This window comes from Nesoenas mayeri (assembly GCF_963082525.1).
Source record: "Nesoenas mayeri genome assembly, chromosome: 2".
NCBI lineage: Eukaryota > Metazoa > Chordata > Aves > Columbiformes > Columbidae > Nesoenas > Nesoenas mayeri.
In genome coordinates this window covers 36213768-36228941 of record NC_137543.1, presented here as the reverse complement: position 1 = coordinate 36228941, position 15174 = coordinate 36213768, and the positions used below count along the sequence as shown (strand labels likewise).

General features: G+C 39.3%; 1 protein-coding gene across 5 annotated transcripts in view; it reads left to right on the top strand.

The window, feature by feature from the left end:
• SULF1 (sulfatase 1) overlaps window positions 1-15174 on the top strand; it is a gene marked incomplete at both ends in the record, with an annotated part of 62759 nt that overhangs the window by 20942 nt on the left and 26643 nt on the right. For 3 of the 5 annotated variants that reach the window (XM_080339870.1, XM_080339872.1, XM_080339871.1), the window contains 5 exons: window positions 10494-10644; window positions 11613-11788; window positions 12353-12481; window positions 12756-12812; window positions 13782-13911. In XM_080339870.1, coding sequence (XP_080195996.1) covers window positions 10494-10644; window positions 11613-11788; window positions 12353-12481; window positions 12756-12812; window positions 13782-13911 — 643 coding nt within the window. The remainder of the gene's footprint in view (window positions 1-10493; window positions 10645-11612; window positions 11789-12352; window positions 12482-12755; window positions 12813-13781; window positions 13912-15174) is intronic. The other 2 variants (XM_080339874.1, XM_080339873.1) reach the window with 2 other exon arrangements.

Genomic DNA, 15174 nt, shown 5'->3' with positions numbered 1-15174 from the left:
AAATTGCACTTTGGACACTCTGCAGTGGGTGACATACAAGGATGTGTTTGGTAGTTACATTAACTAGTTTAAAATTGGCAGGTGTAGCAACTGCTGCATAAGCTGTATGCATAAACTGATAATTAGTTTGGGCCAGAAACAGACTTGCTGTTCATGGCACATGGTTAAATATTTCTTAGTTTCTGGGGTTTTTTTATCCTCTTACTGACTGCTGCTTTCTAGATATGCCACTTTCCCTGACCTTACATTCTTTATTTTTCTTATTCTACATTCTCAACAATCCCACATTCCTCAGACTAGACTTTACAAGTAATGAAAAACAGTCAGCAATGTTTCGTAGTTATTTAGATATTCAGGGTACTTCCTACCTGTATAGAGAAGTGATGAGGTTGATATTTTAGTTTGTAAATATTCACTTGAAAAGATAGCTGATCCTGAAGTTGTCATCGTGAGGAACTCTTATATTATTGTGTCCTAAAGGTAAGATCAGAAAGACTTAAAAACATGGAATATTGGATTGTATGGAAGATTGTTCTAACTCATTATCTGGGATTATGTGCTACAGCAGAAAGCAGCAGAGAATGCTTAGGGTAAAAAAAAAAACCAACAGCAACAACAACAACAAAACACAAAACCAAACCAAACCAACCAACCAATCAAAAAAGACCACCAAAACAAAACTATAAAAACCCCACAAACAAAAGAGACTCCTTTTCCCTGTTTTTCCAGCTTCTGAAAATCACCAGTTTAAGTGAAGCATCCAGGCCGCTATGACCCATTATCTTTGCATCAGTCTGATCTCTTTTTGTACTGTGGTGGCAGCCCCAACATCATGCAGCAACAAGTCCCTGTGACACCCCATGCATTGGGGACAAAGGACCACCTTTTCTTTCCTTCTAAACCTGGAGCTTGCTCATGCTGCCAGTGTCCCCTACTTCCCGTCCTGTGAGGAATAATGGATAGTCACCACATAAATTTAATGTATGTCTCACATGTCTTCTTTCAATCACCTCTTTTCAGAGGAAGAGAGTTATATCTATTTGTTCTCACTCTGTTCAACAGATTGCTTCCCGCTTAGTGGCACAGATTGCTTGGCCTCAGGCAAGCCATCCTGTCTGCTGAGGGACAATCCGTCATACAGGAGAGTAGGATTCAAACTGTTTCTGCCTAGCTGTGGGGACCATGTTTGGAAGAAAAGCACTGAATCATTGTATCTCATCCTCGCTCACCCCAGGCCAAAGGAAATCATTTTAGGCTCCATGCTCACTGTCTTCTGATAAAAGAGTGTTTATCATGCTCCTCACATTTCTACTACTTGGTGTTTTCAGCCTACTTGTTTTCTAACCTGCACTGCTATGACCAATGGTTTTAGTTAGTCTCCAAAATTTTAACCACCTCTCCATCCCATACAGGTTGCATGTCACCAGTAAAGATCAAGCGAAGATCCTAATTATGTGTTTGCAGGCTTAGTTTCGTTTGAGTACTTGTGTAAAATAATTTTTATTTGCATGAACTCCTGAGGTCTAAATACCTCGCTCAGCTAGGCTGCTTGTGTAAAAACCCAGAACATAAGACTCAGCTGTGCTTCTCTCTGTCTTCTGGTGTTACTGATTTTTTGGCAACCTTCTTGCAAAGAGTTTTTTTCTTTATTGACCTCAAGAGATCCTTGCTCAGTTGTTTTGTGTTTCTTATTGCACTGACTGAGTACATGTGTTAGAGTTTACTTTGTAGACTAAGAAATGAGACAAATGAAAGATAAACTGACAATTTGGGTGGCTGAAGCCTCCAAATAACTCATTTCTCTAGCGAAAATGTTAGCAATGTGTTCTAAAACATATAAGAAGTTCAGTTCTCACAGAAGCATTAGGTACTCCACGTGAAGACAGCACAAGAACAATAAAATCCCTCCTGCCAAGGTTTGTGTAAGTTGAATGTTTAACCCTTAGGTTTTCTTCCTTGGTGGTCAAGCACCATTTGAATCTCTTTCTTTCTGACCTTGGGTGACAGCCATCTGACCTTGGATTTTGTTTTTAAAAATGTAGTTGCTATATCATGTTACTGTAACGCCTACCTCCAACAAAGAAGGGAAACCAGGTCAAAAAAGCTGCTTGCTGGCTTTACAAACTGAGATGGAAGGTTATACCTACAAACCAAGGATTAAGATGGCCTGTCAACCACATGTGAGGGGAAGTTTTGCTTAAAAGAACAGTAGCTGAAGCAAACCCTTAAATTACATGATGTTTCTTTGCTGGTAAAGTGCCTGTCTTTTGATTGAAATACTGCCTTTATAAATTTAACAGCAAAACACAAAACAAAACAAACAAACAAACAAACAAAAACCAAAAACAACAAAAAAAGTTTGTTTAGAGGAAGTTTTCTACTTGCACATATAAAGAAGGGAGCAGCTGCATTCAGGAAATACTCTAGTTCAGGGAGACTTCTGCCCTCAAATGTGGGTGTCCATCAGTCTCATTTCCCACTTAACAACACAGAAAGTAGAAAATCAAATGAATGCAGCAGTAACACGTGTAAGATTCATGAAAATCCCATCAAAGCCAAAAAGAAAAGGAAGAATTGCTGTTACCTTACAATGCTGTACTCCTCAGCACAAAGAGCATGCCGGAGTGGCATGAAAAGTCTTACAAGGACAAGGTAGGTAATGATGTATAGACAGTTTAATCATTAATTTTAAATGATCCCTGTTAATTTTCATTAGCTCCAGTTTATCTTGAAATACAGACTGTATCATACTGGAAGCAGCAGACAGTCTATTGGATTTAAGCATCCAACTTCCCTCCCAAACTCCCACCTCTCCTCTCTTTAAAATATGTCCTATTTCTGACATCTAAAAATATTTCTGAAACTTTATGCTGGCTGCTATCACCACAATGAGTGGGATATTTTCTGAAAATAAATCATACTAATGCATGTACTCTAGTTATGTCCAGAAGTTATTCCTGTGGAAGAAAGTGGGACTGGAGAATATGTACTAGATGAAAGCAACACATAGATTTTTGCTGTCATACTGAACATCATCTGTTGAGGAGCAGGGTTGCTAGACCTTTGGAAATGCTGTTGTTAAATATGAAGTGATGACACAAGAGATGGCTCTCTAGGTGTCCCTGGCAGCCATCACAGGAGAATCTTGTTCCATCAAACAGCTGAGCAGGAAAGCTCTGACTCAAAGGATGCTCTAATGAAAGCCTGAATTCTCATTTATGCTCAGGGCCTCTGGCACTTTAACTTCCATTTACCTTCCAGTGTGAACCAGTCTTAAGGGAACTGTGAATCAGATCTAAGCTGTTTATAAGCTGTGAAGTAAACAAACATTAAAAGCAAAAAATCTGTGGGAGGCAGGTTTACTGAAGAATGTGAAAAATGGAATTCTGAAACACTGCTAGCTGTGCTGAGTTAAAGATCCTTCGGCTGGCAGGAGGACAGAAAAACAGATTTTGTGGTTACCTGGAAGCATTCTTATTGCCAGGCTGAATATCTTAGGAAGAACAGCTAGAAATGGTATCTGGGAAGAAATCCGAAAGCTTTCCAAGGTAATGTGAGAAAAGGTAGATGATATGAAAGGTAGACCTTTAGATTTCCATTTAAAGATAGTATGAAGGTTTCTGAATGACTGGGTCTGGTGGTAGCAGTGTGTTTGCAGTAGTGGAGCATGAAGAGCAATGCTTTTGCACCTCCAAATCCCCAGAACAGTCTTAACTGTGAATTTGGAGTGCGAGACGCCTGAATTCAGGCTGTCTTCTAGTCACTGAGGCTGAGTCTCAAACACCTGCCAGTTACAGCAGTATTTCTTGTAACATGGATGCTCACTCATTAGAGTAGGATCATACATTTGCATCAGTAATAAACGTTGACATGTCAGTGTGTCTTGTCATGGCTGACCTGGGGCCCACTTGGGCTCCTGACTTAGGGATAAATAATCAAAATCATCACACACATCATTGTGAGTGGGACTTTAAGCAAGACTAGAAGAAATACTGTGATAGAGAAATGTTGTAAGATGCTAGTTACCCAATTAACTTCTGCAGCAGCATCATAAAATAAAAAGGTGTTATATTTAACAGGTAACAAAATTTTTCTTCTTTATTCCAAAATATAGCAGTTGCGTTACACCTCAGGAGTGAAACTTTCTTACCTCACATACCCAGATATATAAATATCCCTGAATTTAAACTATTCTCCTTTTAAAAGGCAGCAAAAGTAGACCCAGAATGGGGAAATTTAACTTCACATTAGTGCTGACCATGCCACTGGTCATATTTTTTTGACTTTCAGTTTTGTCCAGAACTTAGGCTGCCCACTTTCGAAGAACAGTGTCTAAGCATGGGTCTACTTTCCCTGGAAACAAAGGGTTTACTTCCTTTCTTTATTTACTCTTTTTCCGAAGAAACACGACTACTTATGCAATGCTTGCTAATCATATTTGTAAGAATAATACAGGTGTTAATTTTATACAAAAGCTATTCATTTTTCACTATGAGTTTTAACATAGGTATTATTTTTAAATGTTGTTGACTTCTATTTTTATGAAACAAAAATGTTCGTGTGGCATATAAGTACTGTGTTACTTTCACTAACTGGAGGACTCCCAATCCAAACAGAGGATTAGCCAAACACTTTCAGGATAAAACCCCCCAAGAACTCTGTGGAATTATTCACAATCAACATTTTTAGGTGGTATTTTTGTGAACATCATTTTATTTTGTTGGATAAAAGCAGGAGGGAATTAGGAGATTACAAATAGAGGCAAAACCAGATTTTTAGTATGAGCAATTGAACAAATGTTTGTAAACATGCTTGTTTCTTTCCCTGTTAACCTATCTGAAATGGCAATGTATATATTTAGAGCAAACTTTTAGAAAACAACCCCAGGTTCCAGTATAAATTGGGGAATGACCTGTTAGAGAGCATTGTAGGGGAAAGGGACCTGAGGGTCCTGGTGGACAGCAGGATGACCATGAGCCAGCACTGTGCCCTTGTGGCCAGGAAGGCCAATGGCATCCTGGAGTGTATTAGAAGGTGGGTGGTTAGGTTAGTAGGTCCAGAGAGGTTCTCCTTCCCCTCTACTCTGCTCTGGTGAGACCACACCTGGAATATTGTGTCCAGTTCTGGACCCCTCAGTTCAAGAAGGACAGGGAACTGCTGGAGAGAGTCCAGTGCAGGGCAACAAAGATGATTAAGGGAGTGGAGCATCTGCCTTATGAGGAAAGTCTGAGGGAGCTGGGTCTCTTTAGCTTGGAGGAGACTGAGGGGTGACCTTATTAGTCTTTACAAATATGTAAAGGGTGAGTGTCAGGAGGATGGAGCCAGGCTCTTCTCAATGACAACCAATGGTAGGACAAGGGGTAGTGGGTTCAAACTGGAACACGAGAGGTTCCACTTAAATTTGAGAAGAAACTTCTCGATGAGGGTTACAAAGCACTGGAACAGGCTGCCCAGGGGGGTTGTGAAGTCTCCTTCTCTGGAGACATTCAAAACCCACCTGGACACCTTCCTGTGTGGCCTCATCTAAGTGTTCCTGCGCCGGCAGGGGGATTGGACTAGATGATCTTTTGAGGTCCCTTCCAATTCCTAACATTCTGTGATTCTGTGAAACAGTAAAGTTACACTGAATTCTGGGAGCTCTTAAAACATATTGTACTCTGCTTTATTTCTTTTCCACACAACCGTGTGGAACAGCATTAGCCAAGGTGAATTTCCCATTCTTTTCGTAACCTGTAAAGAATACTTTCTTAATAATGACTTGCAAGAGGGCTTTATTCCATTTGTTTCATCGAATATTACACAAAAAGCAGTTGAGTTACTAGTAGAAGATAGTGTAATTCATTGCTGGATGATTTGCTATTTGAGGACCTCATTTCAACAGGTCCTCATGTACAAGCCTCTAGTGTTTTGAATTGCTGGGGTTTTTATTTCCTAACTTGAAGTTATTGTGGTACCTTAGAAGCCAAATAAGATATATTTTAAACTTCAAATTTAAATATACAAATCGAGTAAACATGTTGTCAGAAAGAGCAATTAAAATGTGTGACATAAAATGCTTATTTTTCATGTAACTGAAGATTATTGAGGCCTTTTGGATTCAGGCCACAAAGCCGAATGCTAATATCATTCCTTTCTTCTCACTATAACTTTAAGTATCTATTTGAACCGATGCTTACAGATAAATAAATAGATTTGATGAGGTACGAAAGAGAAAAGATAAAAGTGTACTAATGCTTATAGATATTTACTCCTTCCGTAACCTGTAGAACACGTTGTTATCACCTTTGTGGGCTTTCCTGCTGCAGTTTAACAGGTGGTAAATAGCCAGTGAATACAATTTCTATGATGTAGCATGAACAAAACAATGCATGTGGATGCAGAAACATTAAATGTTAACAGAACCCAAAACACACAAGGCATTCCTTTCCTGAGGAAACTGTAATCTAAGCCTAGAGGAGGCTAATACTATTTATTTTTTCAAATGTGCACATAAAATGGGATAATTTCTCTGTAAATCTATTCACATGGGTTAATGATTATGAAATCACAGGGTGAATTATTTTTCTCATGCTGAGAATGTGTTTGTGGGAAAGTGCCTGACTGAGTTTGACGTTTTGTAATTTTAAGTATCTGGGATTTTTTGTTGTTGGTTAAACTGGAGGGTATCACTTTGAAATTTTATGAACCTGACATTTTCTAGTGTCATGCCCAGTGCCAGAACAGACCTGTCATCAGTGCCAGGAAGTCTCTGTGTAGTAAGTTCTGCATAGTGTGTCTTGGATAAATGTAAGCGAGCAACTGAGTGATCTAGATTTGCCCAAGCTAGTATAGCTACAAGAATAACAAATACTTGACTTTTCTTAGTAATAATTTTGTGTCTCAATCCTTACCCTCTCTGCAGTTTTAATATTCATGCAGTATGTTTCTGGTCATTTTAGAACCAACCTACATGAAGTGGAACACTTTTTCATGTTATCTGTTTGTGTAACATGTAAAATGAACTTTCAGTCAGTCTCTGAGCATACATTCAGAAGTTTAAGTGCTTTACTATTTGCTGATAAACTAACAAGAATGACCTTGAAATCCAAAACTCCTTCTTACTGCACCCTAGGGCAGCATCTGAGCTCTTCAGGGCAGCCCAGCAAAGGCAGACAGGCAGGTGAGCAGTAGTTCCTTGCCAGACTTATAGGCCGTGGACAACCTGAAAATAATGAAGTACCTGGCACTGTCTGCTGATCATGGATCAACAAATGTGCTCAAGGCAGGACAGCCTTCATGGCTAAGAAGAGGCAATAGAGGACATGGTACATTTCTTCAACCTTATATTCCCAATGCTAAGAGAAAATGAGGAAATGTAGATGTCAGTGTCACTTCACAGCACTGCTTGTCAATACAGAGCAAAACTTTTCCCGAAAATGGAAGAATAGAAACAGTGACAGACTTTCAAAGACTTATAACAGCTGGACATTTAGTTGATATCTCTAACTGCTTCAAGAAAAAACGTTGTGATAAACAGTTATCACTGACAGGGAAGAGGTCTTCATAAGGTCTTCATTGGAAAGGTTTTCATAAATCAGCAATATTCTCCCCAGATTTCACCTCTGTTGTGTTTGTCTGGGGATTTTTTCCCCAAAAGAAGGCGGACAAAGCTGAAGGCAATGTCAGGTCTTACACCTGACAAGACTGCTGTTCTGATAGATTTCTGCAAGCCACAACAAATGAGTATTCAGGGAACACAGATGAGCTGTGGGGGTTTTGGATTCCTTTCTGTCTCTTCCCTAGTACTCTTTCCCCTCCACTTTGGACCCCCATTTCACATTATTCCGTCAGCCACTGACACTGGATATTTCACAGAAGGTTTTGTTTCTTGAATTGTCTGGAAGGAAAATTCTACTCTCTCTCTCTGCCTAGTATATTTCTCACCCAGAAAGTTCAAAATGCATTTGGAAAGTGTCTGTGAAAGGTTTTAACTACCCTTCTAAACCCTTGAGTGCTGCTTTTGAAGACTGTCCATTATGTGGAGGAGGCTTCTGACAATGGCCTGGGAACATGAGAGCTGAGCCTGCTTCAGCAGCTGGCTCTCCTTCCTGGCACAGCAGCAGGCTGTCACAGCCACCTCATCCCTCCATCGCCGGGGCACTCAGGAGTCCGCTGAAAAAAAACAGGGTTTTGCTGGAAAATGCTGATTAATCAAAACTCAGCTCTTTCGTGGGAAAACATCTCATTTGACAAACTTCCAAAGAAATAGAGGAAAGTTTGCACTGCAAGTATCCTTCTATTCTGTCAATGTGATAGGTGACTAAAACTCGTATGACTTGCTTCTTCAAGGTTTAAGGCTCCATTGGTCCATCTGCTAGGCCTACTAGCTAGCCAACAACATAGAGGGCTGTGCTCCTCTATTAATTTTGTGGTAGGATAAACATCCCTTCTAAAAACCAAACTTCAACTGTAGGAAATGTCAAAAATTTTTACTTTTCAACATGAAATAAAAGAATTTCAGCAGAAATGGAATTCTAGTTTATGTCTGCCTTTGCTTAGGATGGAGCTAACATTTCCATACTTCTTAATCTCAGAGATCCACAAATCCTGTGAAACCATTGTCTCACTTCATTTTCCCTTGATGCTAATGGTTAAGTAGGTTAGTCAAAACCATCTGTATGTACTAGAGACATACATATTTCTCAACTCCTACCTGAATTCTCAAAACCAGTCTCCAATTAAAATGTGGACCCCATTAATTTATCCTCTGAAGATATAGGTATAGGTTATATGTATGCTAGTTGATACAGGAAATTCAACTGTTTCAGTAAAAAACACTGCTTCCACCATTCTGTGATCACATACAACCATATCAAGAAAAAATGAAAGCTAAATGAAGGACTGGTCAAAGGTGTGACTTCAAGTTACCACTATATAATGTTCTGATATTGTCCAGCGCTACATCTTACAAAAGGACAACTGCACATGCACACTTCTGTGGAAAAAGCATACCTTTGGGTAATACACATTAAAATTTTCAGTATCTAAACAGTAAATTAATATTGGATTGCATTTTTATTAAAAACTGAAAATAGAACCATAGGAATCAAATTGCTCCAATTACACAACAGCATTTTTTCATTTTCTGTTTACATGTATTTTTCAAAGATAATGCTACCTTTGTAGTACATGTATCACGTACTTCAGTATACTAGAAAAAATAAAACGAGAAGAATTTCATTAAAACATCAAAGCCTAGATCTGCAAGTGTTAGAGAAGGAAACTGCTCATATGTAGGTGAAACTGTCAGAGAATTTTGTTTGGTTTCTCCTCACATTTTAGTTGTCACATATTTCAGTATAAAAACAAGATTGATGGAGAGCTTTTGTACTGTGCATATTTGTATGGCAAGTTTGCTTGTCATTTTTTTGCAGTAACTTTTCTTCAAAGGTGATATATCTGTGAACCTATTCTTGTTTCTTATATGATATCCTTCAAAAAAATAAACTGCTGGGGATAGAACACCTCTCTTAAATCTTTCCTTTGATGTTTGTACCAAGTCCTAAAGCATCTTTCTTTGCTTCAGTAGGACTCTGTGCCATACTTCTCCTCAGTACTGGTATCCATAGTATTATTAGGTCAATATTGTTGTCATAGTTCATGTTATGCTAGTAGTCCACTGTGGTTTGCATTGGCATTGCAAAAATAACTCCTCAACGATATTTAGTTTATGAATAAATGTTATTTTGGTATGGGTGGAATTTGCCTGTCTACTACAGCACTGGGCATCACTGGGATGTACCTCAGGTGAGGGCCAAGGGCAAGTGATGGAGTCAACAGTGCTGGCTGCAGCACTTTCTTAGATCTTTCCTTCAAGGCCACAATGTGGCCTGGTGTCAGAGCTGACCCTGCACCAGGCAGCCAGGCCCAGGAGGGCTGCACTTGGGGTCCTGCAATGCATGTGTTCACCTTTAGTGAGGAGGAAGGGAAAAAAGTCAGTGCTCTCGCTCTTTGGGGTATCTTGAAACCTGATAACTCAATTGTTGCTGTTCTTTGTACTGACTACCACATTTCTTCATCCCACGGGAAAATATCTTTCTCGTGAGTTTCATTTAACTTGTGCTATTATAAAGGGAAAGTCCCCAGTGACAGCATCAGAGCAATTTAGCTTAATACTAAGGAGCAGTCATCTTTGATCTCTGACTACTTTCGTTTTTCTAGATTTGCTTGAGAAATACGTTTTGGCATATCCCAAATATTAACATGGATCTGGTAGTGGTCTTTGAGCTTCAAAGAAAGCTCAGAAAGCAAGTAGTTAAAATTTTTTTAGGAAATTATGAAGCTTGGAAACCACTGCAGTGATGTTCCTTGATAGATGACATTAGAAACACCAGATACCACATGGAATATGTGATTTAACTGGTTGTTGGCTATTCCTGTTTTAGAGGAGTTCCCACCTTCCTCTGATGCCTGTGATGCTGCACAACTTTTCAGATAATTTCTTTTCTTCGCAGCACTCCAAGCTATAACTATGCACCAAACATGGATAAGCACTGGATCATGCAGTACACAGGGCCCATGCTGCCTATCCACATGGAGTTTACAAACGTCTTGCAGCGCAAAAGACTTCAGACCCTGATGTCAGTCGACGACTCTATGGAAAGAGTGAGTCCAAGAAACTACTGTGAATACATTCTTATTAGTCCGTAACAAAAGTAAATTAATTCCTTCTTTATCTTCACCAACCACAGCCTGGGGAAAGCTCTTGGGCTACAAAGAATTACTCCACGTATTCCCAGTAGAAATAAATTCTGGTTCTCTGCAACATAGTGCCAGAGTCCTTGATTGCTTCTCTTAATTACTGGGTGAATAAGCTGATGAATTTCTTTTAAGGGAAAAGTCACTGGGCCTAATATAAAGCCTGGTATTAAGAAAATATGCATCACCTGCGTGTACACATGGATAAATGTACTCCCTTCACAGTTTGTCCTTCTGCTGAAATCTGGGAATTGGCAAATCACAGCAACTGAGGTGTCAGTCTGCTAGTGTTCGCAGAAGTTAGGCAATGTAGTGTACAGCTAATTATAAATAACGTGATACATGAACTATTAGCCGTACTTTGCATGACTTTTTGTTCCAAAATCAAGCACCATGACAAAAGATCTTCCTCTAGAGAGATTTCTTTAAACTTTAATAAAAATTTACAACCTTTTCCCAAGCCCATAACTATAAGGAATGAGAAAGTTTTAGACTAACACGGTAAATCAAATCTGAGTACCGCTTACCCTAAAGCTGTAGCAGACCTTTTTTTCCCAAGCTGTGTTTCAGTACACAATGACTTTTGGACATACTAATGCAACTACACTAGTATTATCATATTTTGCTATTCTAATTTTCTGGACCTATTTAATTTTACCCTCTGTCAAATGTGAAATTGAACTTGATTTTTTCAACAGAACAGTAGATAGGAGATTTTAAAATGTCAATCCCCAGAATGTCTGTTTCAACAACCTCATTGATGTCATGTTTTGTTCTGTGAATTTAAGCATGTAAATAAATCATTATACATGATGGTTATGCACAAAACATGTTTTACTACATTTAATTCAGAGTTTTCCTATGCTGTGTTGCAGTTATACCAAATGCTTGCAGAGATGGGAGAACTGGAGAATACCTACATTATTTACACTGCTGACCATGGTTACCATATCGGGCAGTTCGGACTGGTCAAGGGGAAGTCAATGCCATATGACTTTGATATTCGAGTTCCTTTCTTTATTCGTGGTCCAAGTGTAGAGCCGGGATCAGTGTATGTTCTCTTATGTCTCTAGCACAGCTGTTGAACCTAATGTAAAATGTTTCTAAGCAAATGTAATTATCACTCTGTCTAGTTTCATTTCATGAAGGATGCCCTAATTATTAGAGAGCACTGGCTCCTAAATAAGAGTCATATATTTAATTTTCCATACTGTAAATTATAACATGAGTGAGAAAGTTGTTTAATATGTAGCCCTGTAGGGACAGGCTTTGGGGTTTGCTTTTAGAAAGTAGGTGTTCATTTTTACTGTTCACCTTCTGGTTTAGCAGAATGGATGGCATCATGCTCTCATTGTCAATTAGATAAGAGTAGTGTGGCTACTTCACCTTCTTGTTTTATTGTGCTTCGCTTTTTCTTTGTGACGACAGTGTGCAGTACTGGCCTGTCATTCTCAGAACTGTAGCTTTCAAAGAGGATTTTCTAAACTTAGTGTTTTGATACAGCTTCACATCTTCAAAGCCCTGATAAACATTAATTACCATTCTATTTCCAAGAGAATGTGAAGACTTACATATTGAACACATGACAACTATGACCTTTTCTGCTGATTTGCAGAGTGCCTCAGATAGTTCTGAATATTGATCTTGCTCCAACGATTCTGGATATAGCAGGACTTGACACGCCTCCAGATATGGATGGCAAATCTGTCCTAAAGCTTCTGGACTTGGAGAGACCAGGAAACAGGTGGGTACCAACATTTTTTTTTTTTTTTTTTTTAGCCAGTTCAGAAGGAAACACATAAGTAAATCAACAACTGAGTGGAAAAAGAGATTCTATGAAAATGATCTGTGTCATGCCAACAACAGCTTTCACATTGGAAGAGTCTCTTACATAGCATATCTATAAAATTGCAGGTATAGATAAGCAGAGAGGTGTTCCGGTTTTTTTTAAATAAGTTGTTAATACTAGCAGTGCTATACATAGGTGCTAGCAGTAAATAGTATTATTTTTCTTTCAGGTTTCGAACAAACAAGAAGACCAAAATTTGGCGTGACACATTTCTGGTGGAAAGAGGGTAATTATTAGGGGTGAGAGGGTCTGGGGAGAGCCTGCCTGCTGGGAACACTCTCCTGTACATGCTCTCCTTTCTGCTCCTTCCTCTTCCTTTTTATGGCTAGCAAAGTAGTAAAATTTGCAAGCAAACTTACAGGCCTGACTTGTTTCTTAGTTTCCCACCACTGGCTTTGCAAGCTGCTATGCTCCCCAGTCTCTACCTCATGCTTGGAAGCATGCTTTTCTGGCAACTCTTGTAGCCTATACCTTCTTTTCCTCTAACATTGTACTTGTGACCACTTATGTCATCATCTAACTCATTTTCTTTCCAAATCTCTGTTTCAAATCCAGCTCTGCAGAGTCCTCATATCAAATGATTTTCTATTTTCCATCACATATTGGAAGCATTCTTCATTTTTATTCTAATTCAGAAAAGATTTATGTGTAAATGAGATTTATGACTATAACTGCTCCTCTTTTCATTTCTTCTTTCATTTCTTTACATCCTTGCACCTTGCCAATTACTCCTGTGAAAAATTTCTCTGGGTAAAAATTTTACAACAATTTCCTTGTGGCAGTGTATAGCTTTACAGATTATGGAAATCTTGTGTGATGTAGTACAAAACAGTGCATATAAGACACATTGTAATATATCAGATATGGCCAAGCTAGTGCTGGATGAGCATGGAAGCCTTGTAGTCTTTTCAGCTGGGCTTTTCAACCAAGCAAGTACAGCTTCAGCATTTTGCTTTGTGAAAGACCATACATTTATGTATGAATGGTGCTGAACTGTACCAGTTAGACGTATTTCAGCAACCTTTATTTCTCTTTGGGTAATTTCCAGCAAATCACCTGAGCCTTTTTTCACTACATGACCTACACTGAAGGTCAGTAACAGGAATCTTCAAGTAGCTTTGCTTTTCTAGTTGAATCCATAATCTCCAGAATTTAGAAGAATATATCTAAAATATTAAACTGTATTTTTTTAAAGCAAATTTCTACGCAAGAAGGAGGAAACCAACAAAAACACTCAGCAGTCTAATCAACTACCAAAATATGAGAGAGTAAAGGAATTATGCCAACAAGCAAGATACCAGACAGCCTGTGAACAACCTGGACAGGTAAGCCACAAACAACTACAATCGTCTATGTGCCACAGGGAAGTACGTATTTTTCATTAGAGGTCAAAAGAGTTTGAAGAATTTGATGTTATTCTGAATATCTCCAGAGCAAAGAAAACTGGATGCAAATTGCTCTAAGCAATGATCCAACTTAAGGCATTGGAGAGCTGTTCCTTAGTTTGCTGTCTCAGTACAGGGCTTATGGTAAAACTCCTATGCTTAAATATAATATTCGATAAATACTTTTTCTCTAATTCAGTGTATTGCTAAATACACAAGATAATTCAATTACAATGATGAATAATGGAGAGATCTTTTTGAACAGGAAAGCTTGTACTCGCTGGGCTAATTTAGAATTACTGAAGCAAACCGGTTAGTTCTATGGTTACACATGATTTCATTTGCTGGGATGAATAACTGGACAACACACTTGGTAATCATCATGCTGTGTTACTTATTGAAACACCTTTAACAGAAGAGTCCCCTTGCCCAGAAGCACTTGCTGTTTCAGGTTGCTGTGAGGATTCAGACAGTTATATCCATAACCAAGCATTACGTTTTCTTCTCTTGGCCTTAATGATTTCAGTATAATGCCTGACTCTGATACAAAGGTCTAATTGCCTGCTCATAAAACCAGAAGTTACTGCACCACTGACTAGTATTCTTACACCTGCAGCTCTGTAGTGCATGCACAGGAAGGGAGCTAATAAGAAAAAGTGAGCCTGACTCTAAATTCTCTTCCATCCACTCTGAATTAATGCTATACCTATGGTAATGCACAAAGATGAATTTACTGGGGAGATATGGAAAGGAGCTGTACGTCTTCCCACTGACACCACCTCCAAGCAGGCACATGCTGGCGGCCCCAGACGGCAAGTCCTGCCTGCTCTGCCGTCCTTTGCCTCCATCCCTGTCCCCACACACCTTCCCTGAGGAGTGTGAGGCGATTTCTCCCAGGCAGGCGCTTTCGCCTTTCCCTCAGATGTTTGCTCAGACCACTGCAGCCAGCCATAGGCCTGGCGCTGAGATATTGGTGAGCTGTTTTGCATGAGAGCATAAAGACCCACTGTGCTCCGCTTCCATCTGCAGCCACCCATGGTGCTTCGCCCAGGGCAGGTAGAGGTCCACACAGCAAACTGGATGGTGCTGAGGAGAACCCGCTCACTTAGAGAAATGTTCCATCCCTACCTTTCTTTTTCTCCTTCATTAGAGCCTAGTGTTGCAGTAAATCTTGGTTAACCCCAGATTTGACTGGAATATGTT